Genomic DNA, 23946 nt, shown 5'->3' with positions numbered 1-23946 from the left:
CCCACTCAACAGTGCACAGGATTCCCAATACTCGTTTTTCAAGACCGTTTCTGAAGGAAAAAACCGGGTGTATGGTCCCAATCTGTTCTTCAAGGCAGCTAGATTTTATTTTAAAACAAAAAGGGACAGCTGAAATTATCCGAATTCTACACTCTGATTCTAACTACGGTCATAGCAATGCAGACATTTAGACTCCCTGCTTTGATGCACCAGCCCCAAAGTTCACAACTGAACCCGGAGTAAAAAGAATGGCAGGAAGCCAGCAGCAGAATCCCAGATGGCCCAACCACAAGAGTTAGGACAACCCTTCAGTTTGGCACTAGGCAAGGGCAAATCCTCTTGAGCAATTGCTTTCTAGAAACAACTACTCAAGATGTCTTGCGATATGGGGGTACATATCACATGGTAAGTACTGTAAGACGCTTGGAGACCTTCAGATCGCAAGCGACTAACAAGCCTAATAAATAATAATAATGCATGCATTCATTGTACAGATCTGCACAACTCAGCTGGAGTCGGAGTATGTATGGGAAGGAAAGGCACGGCACAGCTCCTGAGCTGCAGGACGCACAAGAGGACACCCCTGATTAATTCTGCAAATATCTATGAAGCTTGAAACTCTTGAACCCCCAGACATAAGTTCTATGCCCATACACCACTGCTGATGAGGTCATGTCGATAGGAATATGGCTTTTCACCTACCACTTTATGTTTAATATTTTCTCTCGATTTAAAGCCAAATAGGCCAACGTGGGCATTTTCTGCTGACAACACTATGAAAGTGAGGCAATGTGTTTCAGAGATCAATAGAGCAAGGTACCAGGAGAAAAAGCGTACTTTCCATTAACTTTGCTCTGTGACAATGATGTGCTATGTCTCCAGTCTGGACAGCAAAGGTTAGAGAAGCCAAATGAGGGAAGCAAAATGGTGAGCGGCAGTTCTTCATACTGCCAGATTCCTCCATTTGCTGATTTCCTGGTACTCAAGTGCAAGGCTAGGATTCTGTGCAAGTGAGCACTGCACAAACACAGACTAACTTTAGGCACAGAATTCAACCTCCTAAGAATATGTAGAAGTATGTGAATGAAAGAGAGAGCACAAGCATAGTATATATTTATACAGGATCTGATCCAAACTAAGTTAGTTTCACCTAAGCCGCGCTGAAATCAATGGAAACATAATACAACTAGCTGGTCCAGATCACTCCTATTATATATTAATCTGGATATCAGTCTTTACAGCTGCACAAAAGAGGAAGCACGTAGACCATGCTTTGCAAAAAATGATGAGGGATAGCAAGAATTGCAGCTGTCAAAGTAATGGGGCCCCTGTATAGCTCACCACCACCACCACATAGCAGACTTAAAATAAATTATGCAATATATGCTTACAGAATTCAGCTTTCTGAAGGCAGAAGGGCCCACTGAGCAGGGCAAAGCACCACACACCAACTTTACACCAGCCAAATAAGCCACAGGACCCTTCTCCTGCAACAGGGGAACATGCCCCACTATGAGGAGGAGCTTTGCTAGGATGGCCAGAGGATGGGCCCTTTCTCTGTCCTGAGGCTTTTGCTGGCTTTTCATTCTGCCATCAAAGAAGAAGAAAAGAGAAGCAGCAGCCATGCAAGTGCGGAGCAAAACTGAGTGTTATAATCACGTGAGAGAACAGAATTAAAGACAGTGTTGGGCAGGGTGTCATAGAGAGGCTGCGAAAAATAGCAGCTGCATGAGCAGAGAAGAGGTACAGCCCCTTTCATGGTGCTGTCAGCCCAGCCTTTAATAAACAAGCACACTGATTTCTAGTGTACATTTCATTCAACCCAAAGGCAAAGTATCTTCAACACCGGAGGGGAAGAACCCAAGGCACCAAACCTCAAGCCGGTACTTTTGCCACCTCCATCCTGGACAACTGCAGTATTTAGCCTTACAACTAAGCCAGCCTCCTGCACTGGGTACCTCACTGGAAGCTCTCACCGCGGAAGGGGGTGGGAAGATCTAGTCCTTGATTTCACTGCGCACACTGCAACGGCAACTGCAGGATGTGTTCAGCATCAGAGACAGGGGGAAAGATGGGGCTTTTAGAAAAAAGAATCACTGGCTTAAAAAAGCAGTGGGGAGGAAAAATAAGCCTCCCCAATACCCAACCTCGCTTAGTTTTTTTTTTTTTTTGGTTAAAAAAATAAAAATGGCACCTGCCCATTGCCATCCCGCCACGATTCAAACATTCGAGACATTTAAATATTATTCTGTACATATATAAAAGCCCCCAGACAATGGTGGGGGAGCAGAGGGGGGCATGGCACAAGCCCAGCTTTCGTAAAGAGCGAAGGCAACAGGGCTCCTTTGCCACAGGCTCTCCCTCCACCCACAAGGTTCACAGTGTTCCAGGTCTGTAGCGCATTGGCTTGTATGGAAGGCGGCAGCAGCAGCAGCAAGAGGAGGAGGAGGAAACAAGCCTCCCTCAAAGGACGTCGGCTCGCTTATCTCGAACACGGCTCCTTGCCTTCGTCCGGGCCTTGAAAGCAGCCGAGTTGTAGAGGTGCTGGTGGGGATGCAGAAAGAGAAAAGAAAGAGAGACAGAGGGGGAAATTAGCTGAGGGAACATCAGAAAAACTCTGCCAAATCAGACCAAAAGAGACATGTAAGTACAACATTGCGTCTGCAGAAGTTGCTAGCCATGCCTCAGGGACATTCACAGGCACGGCAAGAACCCCCTCTCCTTTCCCCCCAGCACCTGGTTTTATTATATTACATTCACACAAACCCCTCACCCCCTGCCTAAAACACACACATTTACTGGTTTCTACATGTCACCTCCACACCATCTGAAGACTTGCATTTCAGCCATAATCTGGCTTTGCCACTGGACATTTCTCTAGAGGGCCAGAGTGGTCACATAACCTAAAGGTTGTTACTAGGAAATGGGTTATCTATGGCAAGCTACCATTGGTGGGGAAAGATGCACACAGGTTTGCTGGTGTTGCAGAGAAGAAAATAACACCAAAACTTAACAAAGCAAAGCGAGGGAGCTAACGGCAGCAGAAATACTAGGAGCACCGTTGACTTACCTTCTCAAAACGTGATATCTTGCTGGCTTTAATAGCCGCAGCATCCAGCACTAGCGGGGGGCCCAGCTCAAATATCTCACGCAGGAGCTCGTTGTTCTGTGGGCAAGACGACAACACCCATTAGGTGGAAAATCTTGGAGCTGAGAGAGCAGCAGCCCAGGTAGACAAGCACAAAGGCAAGGAATAAACCTTAGGAGCCCCATGTGGACTCTTCTGCCTTACCTGAAGGTGGTGCCTGACCCCAGAGCCAAGAGCCTCTTTGAAGGCATTGTATGTTCTCCTCCTTGCCCAGCTGTCCACATACATACACTCCAGTCCAAACTTGATAGTCTCCTCATGGCACTCCCCATTCTGGAGCAGGGAAGAAAAGGCAGCTGGAGACTCCATAGAGAAAGAGAAGTTCATCCCACCCTACATCTCACGAGCAAAGCTCAGCACCATGTTGTCTCTCTTAATGCTTAAGAGTGGCAGCTTCATGGACACTACCTCACAGCAGAAGAAAGCCACTCACAGGCATTTCATGCAAGCACCACACTACCCCAGTGCCTACCCCAGGGATACTATGCCCTGGAAAGCAGGACAGTAGAGCTGCCCTAAATGCTCATAGAGAAAACCCTCTACTGACAGGCTCCCTTCCCAGGAACAAGAGGGTAAGCCCAGAGTTTTAATCTGAGACAGATTTTGAAGACCAGGTCATAAGCTTGGAACACATGAAACATTATGGGGGCAAAAAAAGAGGAGAATGCCGCTTGTACATGCACAGAGTGCATTTTTCCTCAGAATAGTCGCAGCCTGTGCATCACAAAGCTAGAGTTAAAGGAGTGCAATTATATAAAGGTAAAGGTAAAGGTACCCCTGCCCGTACGGGCCAGTCTTGACAGACTCTGGGGTTGTGCGCCCATCTCACTTAAGAGGCCAGGGGCCAGCGCTGTCCGGAGACACTTCCGGGTCACGTGGCCAGCGTGACATCGCTGCTCTGGCGAGCCAGAGTCGCACACGGAAACGCCGTTTACCTTCCCGCTGGTAAGCGGTCCCTATTTATCTACTTGCACCCGGAGGTGCTTTCGAACTGCTAGGTTGGCAGGCGCTGGGACCGAGCAGCGGGAGCGCACCCCGCCGCAGGGATTCGAAATTATATAAAGGCCCTCAAGTCCCTGCTCCTTGTTCTTCTGGGAAATATAAGGGTTGAAGCAGTGCAGAGGGAGGAGCCCTCTTCTGAACTAGGCAAGGGCGGAATGAGCCAGGCAAGGCACCTCAATGAAATGCAGCACATCGCGGAAGATGGAGCGCTGCTTGCGCCGGTCGGTCTTGGCTCTGTACTTGTTGCTGTCTGTGGCCAGGGCTTTCAGTTTTGTGCAGAGCAGGTCAGTGTCTTCATAAAAGAAATCCTCCTATGGCAAAAAAGGAGATGAACAGTGTCAAGCAGAAGCTTCAACCTGCAGGCCACCCAAAACGCAGCGAGAGGTGCAAAGGGATAGAGAGGCCGCAGCTCTTTCCCTAGTTTTACTTTTTTTATCTGCATCTCACAACTCCTTCGGGAAACCCTCTGTGGCCTGAAATGGGGCTCCCGGCACCTGCTGTCCAGGCATGTACTTTTATCAGTCTTTCATCAGTCCACATCCATTTAAGGAACAGGATCCTATGCCTCAGATCTAGGGATCTGAGGAACTCAATTCCTGTGAATTCCACTGCAACCCAACCTGACTTCCTGGACTAATGTGTAGATTGGAAATTAGTTTACCATTTGGATTTCACACTTATGAATTTTGCAATTCAACGCTCAGTTCAAAAGACAGCAACAATGTGCGGACATACATTTAGAAACTGTATATTTAAGGATAAAATGAGTGTTTTGCAATAAAAAGGTGGCTGCAGAAACCATAGGAAACAACTCATGAATATGTGCAAAATGGACAAAGACAAAAAAACAAACCGATCCACCCTTTCCTCATATAGACTCACAAATTTTGAGTGGGACAGCATTTTACTCAAGATTAAATTTTCTAAGGCAGTCTTTTATCAAAACAAAGCCAAAGGACATTGCAGGGTTTGCCTCAAATTATCATACCCTAAGACACTAAGAGTGTGTGTGTTCGTGTGCACACAGGGAATGAAACTTGGAAGTTGATAGATTTGGAATTGCTCTCAAGACTATTATTTTCTTCACTGGGTCTTCCAACCAGCTTGCAGGCTTCCCATATGCATCTGGTTGGCTACTGTGGGAACAGGAGGCTGGAGTAGATGGGCCATTGACCTAATCCAGAAGGGATCTTCTTAAGCCCCCCCCCCCCAGCTTATTGACAAAGGCCTCAGGGGACACAAGAACCCAAGATGAGCCTTGCTGGACCAGACCAAAGGCCTATCTAGTTCGGCAACCTGTTTCTCACAATGGGCAATCACAGGGCTCTGTGATATGAAGGCAGCAGACGTTTCTGCTCCCCAGAAGCTGGTGTTATTGCCTTCAATATTGCCTGCAATAGAGAATGGTCATAAGCACAAGAAGGACCTCACATGTGTGCATGCAAGTATCAGCAAGTGCTATATCCTACCTCCATGTCTCGAGCCAGTTCAAAGAGCAGTGCAATCGTTTCCCCTGCCACAATTCGAAGGTTGACGTTATCACTGGACAGCATCAGAGGCAACTTGGGTAGGTGACTGTAGAAGGAGAGCACAAGTTAAGAACGTAAGAACAGCCTTGCTCGATCAGGCAAGTAGCCCATCTAGTCCAGCATCCTGGTCTCACAGTGGCCAACCAGATGCCCATGGGAAGCCCCTTCCCCATTCTGATCATCAAGCTCAACACTCACTTGTCCAGGATCTTCTTGATCTGGGTGCTTGGGCAGATGGTGAGGAGCAGAGACCATGACTGGAGTGCATTGCAATGCAAGGTCTGGAGCAGAGGACTGTGATGAGAGGGCACCAAGCTGGCATCCGTGCTGCAGGAACTGCCAAAGATGCCTTCTAGGCAGGCAAGACAGGAAACCAAGTCCTGAAGGGGGTGGGAAGTGATCAGCCAGTTCTCACAGAAACAATAAGAGAAACTAAAAAGGATACAATAAACCAGAAGAGTGTCTAAGTTTCTGGTGAACTACGCTGGGGCTTCAGGGTGGCAGACAATCTGGGCTCATATTACGCTGGCAATCAACTCTGAGGGAGCCAGGTTTGCCACTGCAGGAAAGTTGGGTAGACTGCACCCCCTAAAGTTCTATGATACCCTAAGTGCTTTTTCTTGTTCTCTTTTATTCTAGAAATGAAATGCACACCCCAAAGCACTTAAAGTATGTGCTTTCCCCCTGTAAATCTGTTAAGTATTCCTGCGCATGAAGAATGAGTCCATTTTGGTGAATGAAGCCTTAAACAGTTTCAACTTGAATAGGTAAGTCCAGCTATGACCGTGACCTAATGCAGAGAGCAGCTCATCTTAGTCCCACCTCTCTGGGCTGATCCAAAAGGAATTGGCTCTACCTCTAGTGAGGTTGTCAGTCCTCTGTGTAGCTACAAAAGCAATAGCTAAGCGGTATACCAGAGAAGCAGCATGGGATAAAAACTGAGAAGCAGCATGAGATAAAAACTGTGGGTGGAAAAACCAGGAGCTATTTAATCAGAAGGGACTGTGGAGGAGTCTCAATAGACTGAGTTATGCAAGGAATCAGTAGTCAAGGGGCTGTTTCTCAATGCAAAATGAATGGCTTCCCTAAAACACTTAAGGGGATCAATACTTGGCTAACCACTTTTCAGAAAGTAACAAATACTCTCTGAATTTGAGAGCATGGTGGAGTCGGGCACTCTTACAACTAATCTAGACCTGACAAACTCCAAGGATCAGTATTCAAAGACAGGGTGTTGACACTCTAGTCATGAGTAGACAAAAAGGCCCGGGGGCTGGATCGGGCCCAATCGCCTAAATCCGGCCCGTGGACGGTCAGGGAATCAGCATGTTTTTACATGAGTAGAATGTGTCCTTTTATTTAAAATGCATCTCTGGGTTTGTGGGGCATGGGAATTCATTCATTCCCCCCCCCAAAAAAAAAATATAGTCCGGCCCTCCACAAGATCTGAGGGACAGTGGACCGGCCCCCTGCTGAAAAAGTTTGCTGACCCCTACTACTACACCACCCCATACAGGAGGGGAGGGAGATCTAGGTTCTTGCTTCACTGGCTACCGCCTGTCAAGTTAAAGCATTAGTGTAAGTTACCTCCATGTCTGCAGCAGCGATGTAGCAGCACATCCCAAGAGCAGTGGCACACTACCGGGGGAGACGGAAGAGAAAAAGGAAGACAGGATAAGGCAATGTCAAAGCCATTCCGAGTAGCCATTTTAAGAAACCATTTCCCAGAGTGCCCAGTAACATCTCCCTCCCACAAGGTTTGCTCCGAGGCAGAAGAAAAGAGGTGCTACTCACACTTTGCCGAGCAACTGGGCTGGCCGAGGAGTCTGTGAGGATGGTGGTGAGGAGGGGCTTCAGGCTGCGGAACACCTCCTCCCCCTCGGGCCCCGAGCCCATCTGAAGGCACAGTAGTGTAAGGACAGTAGCAGCAAGGGACTGCTCCTCCCCTTTACCTGAGAGGAGGAAGAGAATAAGCTGTCTTTCCCCCTCATGCAAAATATTCAAAACAGTGCTAGTCATGTGCAAGAAAACAGGGAACATGGGACAGTTATGAAACTTAGGAATTGTGGGGGCACAGAGCACCAGAAGCGGCATCTTTTCAGCCCTGGCGCAGTACTGTCTCACAATATTCCAAAGTGGTTTTAAAGGCAAAAGGTTGCCTACAGGATGTAGAACTGGGACAAAGATGCTGTGGCCCTCCAGATGTTGTCTGACTACAACTCCCATCATCCCTGACCATCAGCCATGTTGGCTGAGGCTGATGGGAGTTGTAGCCCAATATCTGGGAGGGTTGCAAAGACTCACCATCTCTGATGCAGAGGGTATTTCAAAGGCAACATCAAGAGGGCAGGCAAGAAGCATGCAAGGTGTTAAAATGAACATAGAGAAGTAAAGCTCTATCCCTTTGCCATATAACAATGGAGATGTCACAGAAACCTACCAGTCCTTCACGGATGGGAGAACGGCAGCACTAACATGCCTCATTTTGTGAAAGGGCCAGGAAGCCTTGGTTCAAAATTCACAGTAAACCTCTGCTCATACTTGTAACAAGCGGATAATCACACTAGCCTATCTTATAAGGTGGTTGTTAACGATGGATGAAAACTTATGTGGAAATGTTTACATTAGCCGCCCAGAGTGGCTGGAGAAGTCCAGCCAGATGAGAGGGGTATAAATAATAAATTATTATTATTATTATTATTATTATTATTATTATGCATCAAATATGGTAACTTCACAATCTTTATGCTTAACAGAAGTATCAAATTACAAAAGGACAATAAAAATGACCAGAAGTTACCGTATTTTTCGCTCTATAACACGCACCAGACCATAACACGCACGTAGTTTTTAGAGGAGGAAAACAAGAAAAAAATATTCTAAACGAAATAGTGGATATATGATTTTTGTGGTTCATGCTGTGGCTGCAGACATGTGATCTGACAGTGAGTTTGGAGTAGCCCAATGCAAAAATCCTGAGGATCCATGTGGATCCATGCTTTGTAACCATGGAGGAGGGAAGGAAGGGGAACCATGGATCCTCTGCTCGCGACTGCAGCAGATCCCCCCCCCCGCAACCTGCAGGCATTCGCTCCATAACACGCACAGACATTTCCCCTTACTTTCTAGGAGGAAAAAAGTGAGTGTTATGGTGCAAAAAATACGGTACCTTATTTAGAAAAGTATGAAACTGCTAACACAATCCACCCAAACCACTTTTGTGCCCAGTTGTTTTCAGTGGGAGAGATTTAATTAAAGCAGGTGCTCCTGCTAAAACCAAATGGGACTTGGAAGTGCTTTGGTTAGGCTGGATCACCTCCGTCCGCATTACATAATGGTGCTGTACTAAAGGTTGCAAAGACCCACCTTTCTTCAGGCACTTCTCTAAGGAGTCTGTGACGGTGAGCCTGCGTTCCAACAGGAAGTCAAAGAGCGTCTTGGAGGAGAAGGCCAGCCGCAGGCTCTCTAGAGCAACCTGCCGTGTCTTGGCACTGAAAAGATGTCAGAAAGAGAGAGATGGGAGTCATAACAAGAGCCATGCAAGAGCCTCACAAGAATCCAAGTTCAGTGCCAAATAAAGTCAGCTCGCTCTGAACGAACTTTGCAGGTTTACTTCATCTTTCTGAACAGTTCAGCAAATTCTTCACCTGCTACAAAACCCATACTGATTCAGTGTGAAGTTAACGGGTACATGGAATGCGCTCTGAACTGAACAAGAAACATATCTTTTGTGACTGGGGGAGGGCAGTGTGTAGTTCTGAGGCTCAGAACCAACCGCTTTTGTATATCAGGAAATACACCAGAATGATATATACCATGTGTGCACCTCCTAATAATTCCATGGTGTGACAGAGATCAGAAGGCACGCTAAGTCAATGATGTTCTGTGGACTGTGCAGACCACCACCCTAGTTCAGAAGTTCACTCTGAATAATCAAGGCTGCATGGCCAGAAGGGCAGCAGTAATTCATACTGTTGTAGTGAGGAGAAGTGCCAAGCGCTGTGTGCACTTCTGCCAAGTTCTTCTCAATGGAGCTGCACCCAGCCTATCCCGGTTGGCAGCTTGCCACTGAAGCAGTCTATATGCTAACAGGGAACACAGTTCTCTGACTGCCGCCTTTTAGGCAGCCCAAGTGATGAGTGTTATGTTTCTGTACGTAAGAGCAGGCTTGGAGGAATCAGAACTACTTTCCAGAATTAAAAGTAACTTTTGGGAGGGAAAACTTTAAAGGGGTGGGGGAAAAACAACAACAATCCAGGGAGGACTGAGCATCCTCAGGGGGCATGGAATAAGCTTCCAGAGCCACGGTTTGGCACAACATCTGAATTTAGCTTAAAAACAGCCTATGAGCCTCACCTCTTGTCCATCACATTGTCAATGCACTCCTTCAGTTTATCTTCCACCTCCTCTTGCTGCGCCTGCTCATCCACTGCTTCACCTCCTGTGGAAAAACAGAAAAAATGGGAGCAGGGGAGGAAAGCGTCAAAGTAAGATTGGACCATCCAGACCCGCAGCCTGCAGATCTTGTACCCCTAAAGAAAGGGGAACAAGGGTTGAAAGTCTGAACAGTGCTGGCAGAACTGCCAGTGGATTCTTTATCGTAGCATTTCAACAGGTTTTATGTTCGAGATGCTTGTTCAACAGGTTTTTCTCACCAGTCTTGAGTTGGCAACTGATGTGACATTTAACTGTATCAGCTCAAATGGAATTATACTGTAATTAATGAAGTTTTAGTAACAGCAAAAAAACAACAACACCCACAACCGTTTTTTTAAACCATCCATGCTTTAAATTGCTTTGTTGAAAGCCACTCTGAGCACCGACTCGGTGGAAAAAAATTCATACAATGCTTACAAAGCGATGTCTCTGGAAGTGTGCCTCATTATGTGGTCACATGGTGGGGTATATCACATCCATTACAGCATCCTAAAACTCTTTATGTTGATTCCAAGACACTCCACATACCAGTTTGTTGTGTGAGGTGGTTTTTTTCTTTTCTTTTCTTTTGCAAGCTTGTGAATTAGTCTGCAGATGTTATCTGCTAATGTAATTTGTAACCCAAAATAACCAAATTTTGTCACCTTTCCCTGTCTTATGACCTGGAGGAGATTCTAACAAACCTGAACATGTGGTGGAAGTTTTTCTAAAAAGCTCACGTATTCTCCTGTCCCCAATCTTTTTTGTAGAGCAGCAAGTCTTCCTTCTCAATGACTCCCCACCCCGCACCCCAAAAATTATCACACACATGCACACATCCCTCTAAATTCTGAAGGGTGAAAAAAAATGCCAGGAAGAAAAACCACTATGTTGTGCGGAGCTTCCTGAGGTTTGAAAGTAGTGTTTACAAAATCTAAAGTTTTGCTCAATACACAGAAGGCCAGGGTTTCCATCACTAACTTCTGCCCACCCTCACCTGTCACTTCTTCAGTCACACTGGTCGTCTCACTGGCGCTGCTGTAGTGACTCAGCACATCACTGGCTGCCTCGTCATCACTGGCCTGAGACTCCATCTTTGCAATCCGGTGAGCTCCTAAGCAGAAGAGAGGAGAAAAGGTCAGAACAAGTGAGACGTTCACCTGTATGACTTACAGGATGCATGCTGTGTTTCCCTAGAACGCACCCTGTCTGAAGAATGTGGAGCATGAGACAGGGTCTTCCTTTTCCCTACCTGAGACCAAGGGGAATTACAGATGACTATTAGCAAAGAAGGAATTTACCATGGTATGAAATCCGCCACTTAACAAGCTAAGTGCCCACTCAAAGTAGACGAGATATTTGCCACACTTCTACACCTAATCAGAAATCTGAGAAAGCAGGAGCACTCAGACCATTGTCCTATCTAGCCCAGTGTTGTCTGCACTGATTGGCAGCTGCTCTCCAGGGTTTCAGACAGAAATCTTTCCCAGCTGGAAACTGAGGTCCAGCTCTGAGGGCTTTCTGGCAAGAAGTGAGGTTACAGAGAACCAGGCAGAGGACCTTCTCAGTAGTGGCGCCTGCCCTGTGGAATGCCCTCCCATCAGATGTCAAGAAAATAAACAACTATCTGACTTTTAGAAGACACCTGAAGGCAGCCCTGTTTAGGAAAGTTTTTAATGTTTGCTGTTTTATCGTGTTTTTAATATCCTGTTGTGAGCCGCCCAGATGATGGCGATGATGATTATGATTAGGAGATGCCAAGGATTGAACCTGAGACATATATTTTACCACTAAGTTATGGCCCTTGTCTAATCTTCACCATTTGGCAGGACAATGCCGTGGAACCCATATAGATAACCATTTCATTTACTTTGCACTTGTGCAGAAACAACTTTCTAACCATGTGCCAGGATAACACAGTCATACCTCGGCTCCCGAACGATGCCTTAGGAGTTGAATGTTCCAGCTCCCGAACGATCGAAAACCAGAAGTGAGTGTTCTGGTTTCCAAACGTGTGTTTTTTAAGCCAAACGTTTGGCACAGCTTCCGCTATTGTTTCCGGCGTGCCTGCATTTCTGAACGTTTTGGAAGTCGAAGAGACTTCTGGAACGGATTCCGTTCGACTTCCGAGGTGTGACTGTACAGACAAACAAGCAACTGCAGAATGGTTTGTTTATATGGGCTCATATGCCCTATCAAGTAGTTCCATGCAGACTGTGATGTACTGTTGCCTAGTAAGTGATCATCTGTATGCACCCTGACTTGTTAACTGTGTCTGCATTTCCCTTCTAAACAACAACCAAAATGGCACCTTCATTTTAACCAACTATGCTTCTTTTTGTTGTAAAGAACAAGTCTAAGATGCTTCTATGAAACCTCAATCTCACAAGCTCTAGTGAACAATGATACTGTCCAAGACTGCACTGCATAAGCCTTAATGGTAAAGTAAGCTAGGGCAGTTCTGCTGCAGAAAAACTGCAGTCACCTGTCAGGAAAGGAAGGGTGGACAACCCTGTTTTCCCACTCACCTAAAGCAAGACGGGTTGCCCAATCCCTTGACATCCCTGGATAGCTATTAGCCGGCTACTGCCTTTGGTTAAAGTCAGCACTGTCAGCTTTGACACACCCTACTGATAAATGTTCAAGGCCTGGACCAGGAGATAATCAGAACCATATGGAAGGGGATGAAGGGGGCCCCCTTTTAACCCTTTCTGACTTTAAGGGACCAGAGCTTTAAAAAAAATATTTTATTTTCTTGCAGCTTTAACAAGGAACAGAAAAGAGAAAGAAAAAAATAAGCAAACTACTGAAAAAAAGAGAAAATAAAAATATGCTATTAACAAATTGCCATATGTTCCCATTGCAAATACAATGCCCATCAGTACATAGATTTTAAAAGACATGCTAGTTAATATAAGTGTTTGATATGTCCAGATAGGTATCTGCATGAGATTGGCACCTATATCAAATATGTTTGAACGTAACCAAGGAAGTAAGGTCTCTAAACCATTGTGTAATAGATAAAAGGTAAAAGGTAAAGGTACCCCTGCCCGTACGGGCCAGTCTTGACAGACTCTGGGGTTGTGCACCCATTTCACTTAAGAGGCCAGGGGCCAGCGCTGTCCGGAGACACTTCCGGGTCACGTGGCCAGCATGACATCGCTGCTCTGGCGAGCCAGAGCCGCACACGGAAACGCCGTTTACCTTCCCGCTGGTAAGCGGTCCCTATTTATCTACTTGCACCCGGAGGTGCTTTCGAACTGCTAGGTTGGCAGGCGCTGGGACCGAGCAGCGGGAGCGCACCCCGCCGCAGGGATTCGAACCGCTGACCTTTCGATCGGCAAGTCCTAGGCGCTGAGGCTTTAACCCACAGCGCCACCTGCGTCCCCCTGTGTAATAGATAGTGGACAGCAAAAAAGCATAAGTTTCTTAGCCACCATAAGGCTCAAAGTCAACTTTTGTTAATCAGCCATTAATCCCTATATGGTTAAAATCTGGATCTGAAGGAACCATTTGTTCATACAATTTAGGAGAGAGGTATAAAATTCTAATTCACTTCATAAATTCCTGAGGAAATTCAATTTTTTACAAAGTAACAAAATAAAAACTGCCAATATATTTTGTCAAATGATTTTTCAGCACCCAAAGAAATAAGTTGAGTCGGATCCATTCTAGAACTATTTAAAGCTACCAGGAAAAGACGTTTGGGTAAATTCATAGTTATTGTTGATTGTTTTCAGAGAGAAATAAACAGAAGTAGCCAAGTTGTGAAGCAAGTGGTTAAGAAAATGGAGTATTGTGGTGAAGGCAAAAACATAATAGCACAGCTTCAGTCTGTTAGTTTATTTGTTTCACCCATAGGCTATGATAAAATTGCAAAACCAAAATAACCTAGCACTGCCACAATCAATACGCACAGATCACAACTTCATAAAATGCATGATTAAATTCAGATTGATCCAAACGACTTAGAAGCATAGAGGGGTTAATACCGGGGTTCGTTTCAGCCAGGGTTTGACATGACCTTGTTGTAATCTGCAAATAAAATTAATCCTCATCTCTTCTGCAAGTTTAACCAGGGATCTCAATTCTTCAATAACCGGAGGAACTTCCCTCCCCCCACCATTAGTAGGCAGGTAAAGAAATGGCACAGAATAGTCTCAGGTAGCTACAGTGGTGCCTCGCAAGACGAAATTAATCCGTTCCGCGATTCTCTTCGTCTAGCGGTTTTTTCGTCTTGCGAAGCAAACCCATTGACAGCTTAGCAGATTAGCGCTATTAGCGGTCTAGCGGCTTTTAGCGATCAGCTGTTAAGCGGCTTATCAGCGGAACAGCTGATAAGCGGCTTAGCGGCTTAGGAAAGGGGGGGAGCGGAAAAAAACCGCGGGAACTCGCAAGATTTTTTCGTCTTGCGAAGCAACCCCATAGAGAAATTCGTTTAGCGAAGCGCCTCCAAAACGGAAAACCCTTTCGTCTAGCGGGTTTTCCGTCTTGCGAGGCGTTCGTCTTGCGGGGCACCACTGTATTAGCTGGGATTGCTCAGTCGGTAGAGCATGAGACTCTTAATCTCAGGATCGTGAGTTTGAACCCCATGTTAGGCAAATGATTCCTGCATTGCAGGGGCTGGACTAGATGACCCTTGTGGTTCCTTCCAACTCTAGGATTCTATGATTCTGTCTAGTCTTAAGTTGGGGAAGGCATTGGGTAACCAACTGGGGACTCCAGATTTGCAGACAGAAATACAGGGCAGAGAAAAGCTGGACCTGATGCACGCTTACAAGCAATCTATATAGGACCAGAAATGATAGCTATGTAGGAAGCTTGAGGTGATAGTTACATATGCCAAAATCCACCATCAAACCACCTCAGTCCCAAGGGGGATGGGAAACATGCTGAAAATTCAATGTCTATACCAGCATTTTCCAACCTGGTACTCTCTAGCTGTTGCCAACTACAACTCCCATTATTCTGAACACAGGCTGTCTTGGCTAGGGATGATGTGAGTTGTAGTCCAAAACCTCAAGAGGGCACCAGATTGGGGAAAGGTGGTCTACACTATCACCGTTGCTATTTATCATTTGTGTGCAAATTACTTTATTATGCTTCTAAACTTCCTGTCCACTCCCCATCTTCATCACTGTCATTCAACATTCCTGACAGACTCATGGCAAAAGGAATGACGACTCAGTGCCACAGAGTGTAGCCTTGAATAAACTTGGATTCCAGCAGATGCTTCACAGGTCCAAGTTCACACTCCCAACTGTTGAACTGTATCAGCAGCTAATCAAAATCACACAGGACTGGACCAACAACTGCATTAATTTCATTCCTGCTGCAGCAGAATGACTTCAAGGGCCGCGTCTGCCCACAGATCGCAGCAGTTGCCTTACCCTGACGGACAGGTGCAAAGGATCCTAGGTAGGGCACCCTGGAGCAGCTGAGCCGCCTGAGAGAGTTCTGTCACCTCAGCTAGCCCCAAGCAGAAGCCAAGGAGGAAGCAGCCTTGGAAGGAAGCCAAGCTGCTACGCTGGGCCACCCGTCCTTCCCCTGCTATGCTCGCAGAAACTGTGATCCATTAGGCTGGATGCAGCCCAAATGTGTTGGTGGGGATTAGCATGGAACAACGAAGATGCTGCCATGATAGTGTCAAATGAGCTACCATAGGCAGATAAGCTTTTAATTTATTTATTTTTAAAGCACAGAAAGCAAACCCAAAGCAGAACTGTACAGAAAAGCAAGGCTATTGTTACAGCTGGCAGACAATGGCTCAGTCAAACAGCTCAGAACAATTCGACAGCGTTGTTTCAGACGTCATGTTTGTAGACAAGCACTGTGGTGCCTGATGAAATGTGTTAGGACATCCTGGCTTTTGGGTTGCACAAGAGACCAAATCTGTTTGCTATCTCCTATTAAAAACAGCAGTCGTGGAAATGCCAAAGACTGAAGAATACAAGGCTAGAAAAGGACAAGGACTGAGGCTTTAGGGCATGGGTCGGCAAACTAAGGTCCGCAGGCTAGATCAGGCCCAACTGCCTTCTAGACAGACAGACAGTCCAGGAATCCAGGCAGCTAGCACAGCACACACACACAATGATTTTTGTGACTCAGCCAGGCTTGGGTGTCAAAAGTAAGGCAGGTGGCTGCTTGAGACAAGCCCCTTCTCTGTCCATCGCGAGCAGCAATACTTTCTTATGGGGTGGGGAAGAGGGAAAAGGAGCCACAGTTCCGATTTCCACCATGGAGCTGCCAGCGACTGACCTCAGGAAGGGCAGTTGCGGCAACAGGGGCTCAGAGGCGCCTCAGGAGCAATGCCCGCCGGTGTCTGTGGCGGTGGTGCTCCCCACCAAAGGAAGCGGGAAGCGCCTGGGCGGCTGCACTCCAAATCAGTTCTGCACTCTGTTAGCAACACGGTGCGAGCCATGGAAAGGTAAACAGTCACTGACTCATCTTCCTTCACATGGGGAAAAGAACATTTTTGCTTGAGTGGCACCGGCCTGACTAAGCGTGGCCAATGGCTTTCCCCTTCGCCCACACATGCGCAAACACTCTCCAGGGCTGACAGGAATGGCGCACTTACCTCAGCCCTCCACCCCACCTTACGAGAGAAATAATAACTGTCAGCGCATAAAACACAAAGGAAGCAGTGTGGGTGCATGAGGGAACCCCCCCCCCCAAAAGTCACATTTGGGCAACGTTGAGGTTGGTCCCATTAAGGTTTTTTGCCAAAAATGCGGGTCATAATCATGGCAACATATAGTCCTCCCCCCCCCCAAGGTCTGAGGGACAATGGACCGGCCCCCTGCTGAAAAAGTTTGCTGACCCCTGCTTTAGGGCTATGGCAGAACAGAGCAGAGAGAGAGGAGGAAAGGGAATTTGATTCCTGCTCCCTAGGAGCCAGCTAGACTGCAAAATAGCTGGGATGCTAAACGTTACTGAATCATCACCCAAGGGAGCAGCCACTCAAGGGTTAAGAGGCTTCTGGCTCAAAGCCCCATACAAGGAGAGGGCTGCACTGGTGGCACCAGCCAGATGAAAGCAGATTGCTGAGTACACAGCTGGGCCCCACAATGAACAGAGCAGCATGGTGGCACCCAGGAAGAGAGGCTGGAGCAAGCATTCTGCACCGCCAATTCCAGGGGTTGCTAGCTGCCAATAAGGAACGCAGGCACTCCAGCCCCAAAACAGACAACAGGGAAAAGGGTTTCGTCTCACACGGTATCCCTCGCAAAAAACAATAATTTACCAGCAAACCTAGTGGGGGGGGGGGAGATGCATGTGCGAACTTTAACATACTCATCCGGCTGAGGTTGTGTTTATTCAGAGAGGCTACAAACGCTTTGCTCCACAGATGCCAAAAGAAAAGTACATTGAGTTCTGCCCAGCTGCAAGGAGAGAGTGGTTTTGCACCATTTGGGGGTTGTGGTGGCTCCTGAAGGCATGTCAGGGCCGTCCTCACCAACACCTTCATGCCACCTAGTGCAGCCTAATCCAATTAAGCCTCAAATCTACTACAGCACAGGACTTCCGCCTTCAGGAGTGTGATTAAAGGCAGCTGTGGCTTCAGACATCAAGCCAGCTTTCCCTCCCTCCCTCCTTTCCACCCATCCCCATCTGCTTTGCTTAACACCCAGCCTGATGAGGAGTTCTGCATCACTTAAAAGCCACCTCACTATTTTGTGAGTCCTAATAAAGGAATTGTCTTCTTACTGGTTTGCGGATTTTTGTAGTGTACCAGCACTGCTGCCTCGGCTTTCCCAATGCTAACTGCTGCACTGGGGTTGGGAATTTCATGGAGACTGTTGGCTGGGGAAGAAGAGCTTGCATTTCCCTTTGCTTTGTGCTGATCCTGGTACCTACCTCTTCCTACTATTTAATTTTTAAACACAAACCCTGTGATTACTAATCACATGCATAACATGGCATGTAGTTAGGTTCTAGTGTAGATCATGTCTCTAGCACTCTTTTCCTTCACCACACTCTTGGGCATGTGGAATTTGCCTTGCTAGGCCTCTGATACTCCTGTCAAGAGCAGCCCATTGGAAAGCAAAAGGCCAGGATTCTTAAGTGGCAAAGACTTACAAGCTCAGGAGATAAAGATAGACTATGCAAATAAAACAGGTTAAGATTCACAGAACAGAATCCAGCATATGTTTAACTCTCCCACTGAAATCAACAGGATGTAAAAATGCTTAGCACCCACTGTGCCTTGCCCTTGCCTATAGCAAATGTCTTCTGTAAAGCAATACATGGATGTTATATAGAGCAGGGATGAGGGACTGCAGGCCTTCAGGTATTGCTGGACTGCAACTCCCAACCATTCCTGGCTACTGGCAATGCAGGATGGAGCTGATGGGAATCCAGCCTCTCTAAAGGCAGAGACAGGGAGGCTAAAAAGGGGATTAGAACTGGCAAGGAAGCCTGAGAGGAAAAGTCACAACAACATTTGGAGAGTGGGAGGGAAACTTACTGAGATGAGTTTGGGAGGCAGCTCCAGTGTAAAAGGCGTACTTGACAAAATACAAGAAGAGACAAAATGGTGGTTTCTAAAGGAGGACACTTCTGTAAGGCTTTCTCTTTTTAGGATACTGCCACAGACCTCTTAAATAGAAAGCATAGAGTACATCTCACCATACAGCCCACCCAACTAAAATACTGTAATTCAAAGAGAGGCAGCCAACGAAATAAAGAGCACTCTCCGCACACTGAACTAAAAGACCTAGGTGCATAAAAATGTTTTTACCTGGTGCTTAAAACACAACACTGGGTGTTGGGCATACAGTGGTACCTCAGGTTACATACGCTTCAGCTTACATATGCTTCAGGTTAAAGACTCGGCTAACCCAGAAATGGTGCTTCAGGTTAAGAACTTTGCTTCAGGATGAGAACAGAAATTGGGCTCCGGTGGCGCAGCAGCAGCAGGAGCCCCATTAGCTAAAGTGGTGCTTCAGGTTAAGAACAGTTTCAGGTTAAGTATGGACCTCCGGAACAAATTAAGTACTTAACCTGAGGTACCACTGTACAGACCTAGGACAGGCAACCCAGAGGCAGACAGCCACCACAGAAAAGTCTTGTCCTCTTAGAAACAAGGGGAGAAAAGAACAGTTTCAATAATTATGGCTGAAAACATAAGGAAGCCTGAGATCTGTTTCACATAGTCCATGCCAGACAGCAGCCTATCTGCTGTATTTTAAACCAAATCAGCCTTCTGAGAGTTCTTTCACGCCACAAACAATGCAAGGCAGTAGCCAAGCCAAAGATGCTACTCGAGCATGGATAACTGTGGCCAGGCTATTGTTGACTGCTACAGTACAAAAAGGCTTCAATTTCCAAAAAGTTTCTAGAACCACAACACATGCTTCCAGCACTGCCTCCATAATAACATTCTAAAAAGACCTACTTGAGCATGGCAGCACCCAGGATACACATGCTTCCAGACTGTTACATAAGCAGCATCAGCTTATATCTGTGGAGAGAGTATTGCATGCTTTCCAGATGACACCAAGCTGAAAGACAGATGCTGATTCCCAGAGAGTTCCACAGCACACAGGTAAGAAGCAGGTGCTTCTCCTGCTGCTGATGTCAAAAAGTAAACATAAAAGGACTGGGACACTTACAGCTGTGTGTTCTTAGGGGCAAACAAATTTGTTTAGTACACCTGTAAAGGTCACAAAGTGCTGTTTCTTTCCCTCCCCCCCACCGCATTGTAGGCAATTTTTAAAGCAGCAGTGTGCCTTTAAAACGAAAAGAAAAAAGCACAATGCAAAGCCACCCTTCCACAAATGTAATTGTTTCCAACCCTCCAGAAAGACTCCGCTAAATAATTTCACTTTATTGTGCCATACGCAACAGAAATTTTGCCTAGATGGCTAGCAATGCTGCTTGGCCCACTGAGCCATACACTGGCCTGGCCTGGCCTATACCAGAAGGTGCAAAAAAGTCACACAGCGGGTAATTCCAGCCAAGGATTATAATTTTACACAGGGGTTGACCAACGTGAGATACAGTCAATCCAGGTACAGGAACTACTCAGTGGTGGCCCATGGCTGTAAAATTATTTTCTAGTTGAGCAATGTAAGGTTCCATCACTGGAGGCCCTTAAGAGCCATTTGTTTAAAACTGCCTTCTCTCTATCTCTCTTAAATAGAGGAATTAATTTTAAGCTGCTTATCTGATTTCATAATTTTTACTGGAAATGTTTGTGATTTGAATGACCAACAGTAACACTAATTTGGTAATGTTATTGCATCTAAGTAATAGATTATCGATTACACATTGGAATTTTTTATGCTGGAAGCTGCTTTGTGAGAGTTTGATCCTGAGTTTGAGCCTATTATTTGCTTTAAATAAAGACTTCAAAGAACACAGTCGTCAAATGGTTGTTATAAGAAAGCAAAGCATCTGATAAGAGATTTACACCAAGGTATGTAACATATGGTTAGCTTCTTTATGGACTTGGAAGCTAGAAAGTTTAACCATCACTCTCTGTAGCCTAGATGTTTCCGAGATATGAAAACTATGCCAGGACTCTACTATTTCATGCTGCCACCAGACTGAAGGCCCCTCTATGCAGAGCAATTTAAATTTTTTCTCCCTTATTTTCTATGTACAGAGAACTGTCTTACATGTCTGAGGTCACTAACTGTTTAAAGCCCTGGGGCACATTTGGATTTTTGAGCACATGCAAAGTGCACTAAAGTCACTTCTCTAATCTCCTTCAGATCAGCCTCCCCTCTGCTCTCCCCCCAGACAAAGAGAGTACAAACACACACTTTGCTTTTACAAGGGTAAATATCAGATTGAGTAGAATTAATCTGAACCTTGAAAAGACACAAGCTTGAAGTAGGTACATAGGAAGCTGCCTTATATACCGAGTCAGGCCAGCTGTCCATCTAGCTCAGTATTATCTACACCAGGCGTAGGCAAACTCGGCCCTCCAGATGTTTTGAGACGACAATTCCCACCATCCCTGTCCACTGGTCCTGTTAGCTAGGGATGATGGGAGTTGTAATCCCAAAACATCTGGAGGGCCGAGTTTGCCTATGCCTGATCTACACTGACTGACAGCAGCTTCATCCATCTCATGACGCATCCATGGGGCTATAAGAGAGAGGTGCACCAAGGGAAGACCTCAAGAGCACCATTGCCAGGATAGGTAGGCATCACGCTGGCAACCCCTCATGGGGGGTGGGGTGGTAAATTATGGGATCTCACCCACCTGAAGTGGTATGGACCACAAAACAGGTTTACGACCTCAGTAAGAACTAAGACTGCAACAGCAGTGATCTAACTCTTTGACTTCCATCACAGAACAAACAGGAAAAGCCCAGCATCCAACTGTAAGACAAGCTAGATGAGCATGCAAATGGAGAGAAGGGTGAGCCCAGATGCCTGAACTGTTGCTTACAAGTAGCCAAGCTATGTTATATAAAAGCAACAAATTCTAAGCAAGGGCATTCTTTCTTACTAACTGGCCAAAGAAATCAGCAAACTGCAATCAGTTTATCATATGGATTAATCAGATGCATCCCTATTTGCCCCAGGAACTGCTCCGGGGTTAGAAAGTGGCAACCAGAAGATACGGAATAAGCATTTCAGAACAAATGTATGCTATAGGAACATGCAATTACTTCTGTCAAGCTGTGTTTTTTTCTACCATCCTCTTATCTGGAAGGCTTAATTTGTGGCTTATTGTTTTCCATTGCTCAACTGCTATAGGCAGCCCTGCTGGATCATACCAAAGTCCCATAAAGGACAATCTCATGCTACCCAGAGTGGACAACCAGATGCCTCTATGAAGCCCAGCAGCAAAGGCCAAAGCCACTTCGGGAGTTTCAGAAGCACTTCCACAGCAGGGCAAAAGAGGAAGCCTGAACGCATGTGCTTCGCCTCGCACGCAGGGGGATGCATGCACATGAGACAGAGATACACGTGTCACTTTCGGAAACACCGCCATGGTTTTACGCGTCGGACTAAAGCCCTTTTGGCACTCCGCTCTGAAGTGAAGCGCGGCAGCAGGAAGTGAGAAAGGGAAGGCGCCTTGGGACGGGATGTGCAACCGGAGAACGAGGAAACAGAAAAGCCGGGCGGCTTCTCTCAAAGGCCACGTGGTGAGGGGTTGGGGACAGCCGTGCTCCCAATGAGCCCGGAGACCACCCGGACTCCTCAGTGGGGCCGAGAGCCCCCCGCACCCTTTGAAATGCCTTCATTGGAGAAGCTCCGCTCGGGCGGCTCCCGCTTCTCTAGTCGAGGCGCGGAGGCTGCCTGGGCAGCTGCCTACTGAGCCCTCCTGGTACCCCGTTCCCACATCAGCCCCCGTGCCCCTCCGCCCTGCGGGAGAGAGAGATGGGCAGCGGAGAGACTGGAGGAGGCGGAGGAGGCGGAGATCTGCCCCGCAGGCGAACGCGCGCCAACCTCGTCCGGACACGCGGCGCAACAGCTGTCCGGGATCCCCGGGCGAAGCAGAAGAAGCAGAAGCGCGCGCGGACCAAGCGCCTGATCCGGATTTCTATTTCTCCTAAGCAGAGCGACTCCGGCGCCCGCCACCCCACCTCCCGGCCAAACCCCGGCCGGAGGGAGGGCGAGAAGCAGCCCCCGACTCCCCGCGCTCACCTCGGCCGCCCCGGCGGGCTCCGTCGCCCCGGCGTGAGCGGGGCATGGCCGGGCTGGGCGGTTATCAGGAGGCGACTCGGGGCCGGGAAGAATCTCTGCGCTGCTGCGGGTTGACGGGGCCGGTCGCTGCCTGACGAGGGAACCACGCCGCTTGCTCCACCATCTTCCTTCTCTGGATAGATCACTCGCCCTCTTCCCGCTCCTCCTCCTCCCTCCAAGCGGGTGTCGGTGCCGCCGCCGCCGCCGCCGCCGTGTCCTCTGGGAGCTGGAGTCCTGGCAGGCCCGCCTTGCTGAGCCAGCGAGCTTTGTGACAGCGCTACGGCTGGACTACGAGCCCCATGATGCTCCGCGCGGCTTGACCCCACCCCCTACAGGAGCTTGCTGGGAAGCGTAGTACCACGGATCAAGGCGCGCACTAGCAACGCTTGGCGGGGCCCAAACTCACTACGACTCCCAGAAGCCTACGGTCTACGTTTCGGCGCCTGGGCTGGACCTGTGGCTTCGGCGTCGCCCGCGCGGCTCGTGCAGAGTTAGGCGCTGGAATGTATTGGCGCTCGCGCTCTCTAGCGGGGAAATGGCGCGAGGGCGAAGGTGGATTAAATAAATTCCACAACTTTATTATGCAGAAGTTCAGGACGGGTTTCTTCCCAACCCGGCGACGGGAGGGAGGGAGAGAGAGAGATGCACTTGGCGACCGAGGCGTGGATTTCTCTCAGGTCCCATTTTGTCACCGTACCTTTAGTTTCATTAATTAAAAGGACCGGCATTGCTAAGAAGGAACATTTGTCCTGCCCTGTAATGCAGTGGAATTACAGAGCAGGCTGGCTGCAGAAATCGGAGCACAGCCTCGGCGTGGAGGAGCTGCAAGCATTTGCGTTGCTCCACCCGAAAGAGATGTCCGCTTGGATCTTCCTGCGGCAGGAGTCGCACGCCCATTAATGGCAATAGTGGTCGTCGTGGTCGCCTTCTGGTGGGTGGCGCCGCTTCGTTTCCTTTCTGAAAATTGCTACTAGAAGGCTGCTGTCATTTCAGGTCCACCGCACTCTTCAGCCTTTCCGAATATGCCTGTGTTTAATTATATTTCTGTGCCTGTTCCAGCCTGCTCCGTGGCCTCTCTTCCGATGCCGCTACGTCGAGCAGCCTCCAGATTGACTAAAACTGTTGCAGATTTCTTCCCTTTTTATTCACCGCTGGTAAGCACCATTCTCAAATCTGCCCCTCCTCCGCCCATACTGACAACCC

General features: G+C 47.5%; 1 protein-coding gene across 1 annotated transcript; it reads right to left on the bottom strand.

Annotated features, from left to right (window-relative positions):
* Positions 1 to 83: 83 nt before the first annotated feature.
* On the bottom strand, positions 84 to 22963 carry IFRD2 (interferon related developmental regulator 2). The gene is made up of 12 exons (XM_079964447.1): positions 22705 to 22963; positions 11093 to 11209; positions 10036 to 10120; positions 9046 to 9170; positions 7474 to 7631; positions 7267 to 7317; positions 5878 to 6059; positions 5620 to 5725; positions 4324 to 4461; positions 3293 to 3421; positions 3071 to 3166; positions 84 to 2544 (listed from the first exon to the last, which is right to left on the bottom strand). The coding sequence occupies exons 1-12, from the start codon at positions 22748 to 22750 to the stop codon at positions 2464 to 2466; spliced, it is 1314 nt and encodes a 437-aa protein (XP_079820573.1). The 5' UTR covers positions 22751 to 22963; the 3' UTR covers positions 84 to 2463.
* Positions 22964 to 23946: the final 983 nt, after the last annotated feature.

Source organism: Podarcis cretensis (genome assembly GCF_951804945.1).
Source record: "Podarcis cretensis genome assembly, chromosome: 2".
Lineage (NCBI taxonomy): Eukaryota > Metazoa > Chordata > Lepidosauria > Squamata > Lacertidae > Podarcis > Podarcis cretensis.
The sequence above is the reverse complement of the archived record's forward strand: the minus strand, read 5'-3'. Positions and strand labels throughout refer to the sequence as shown.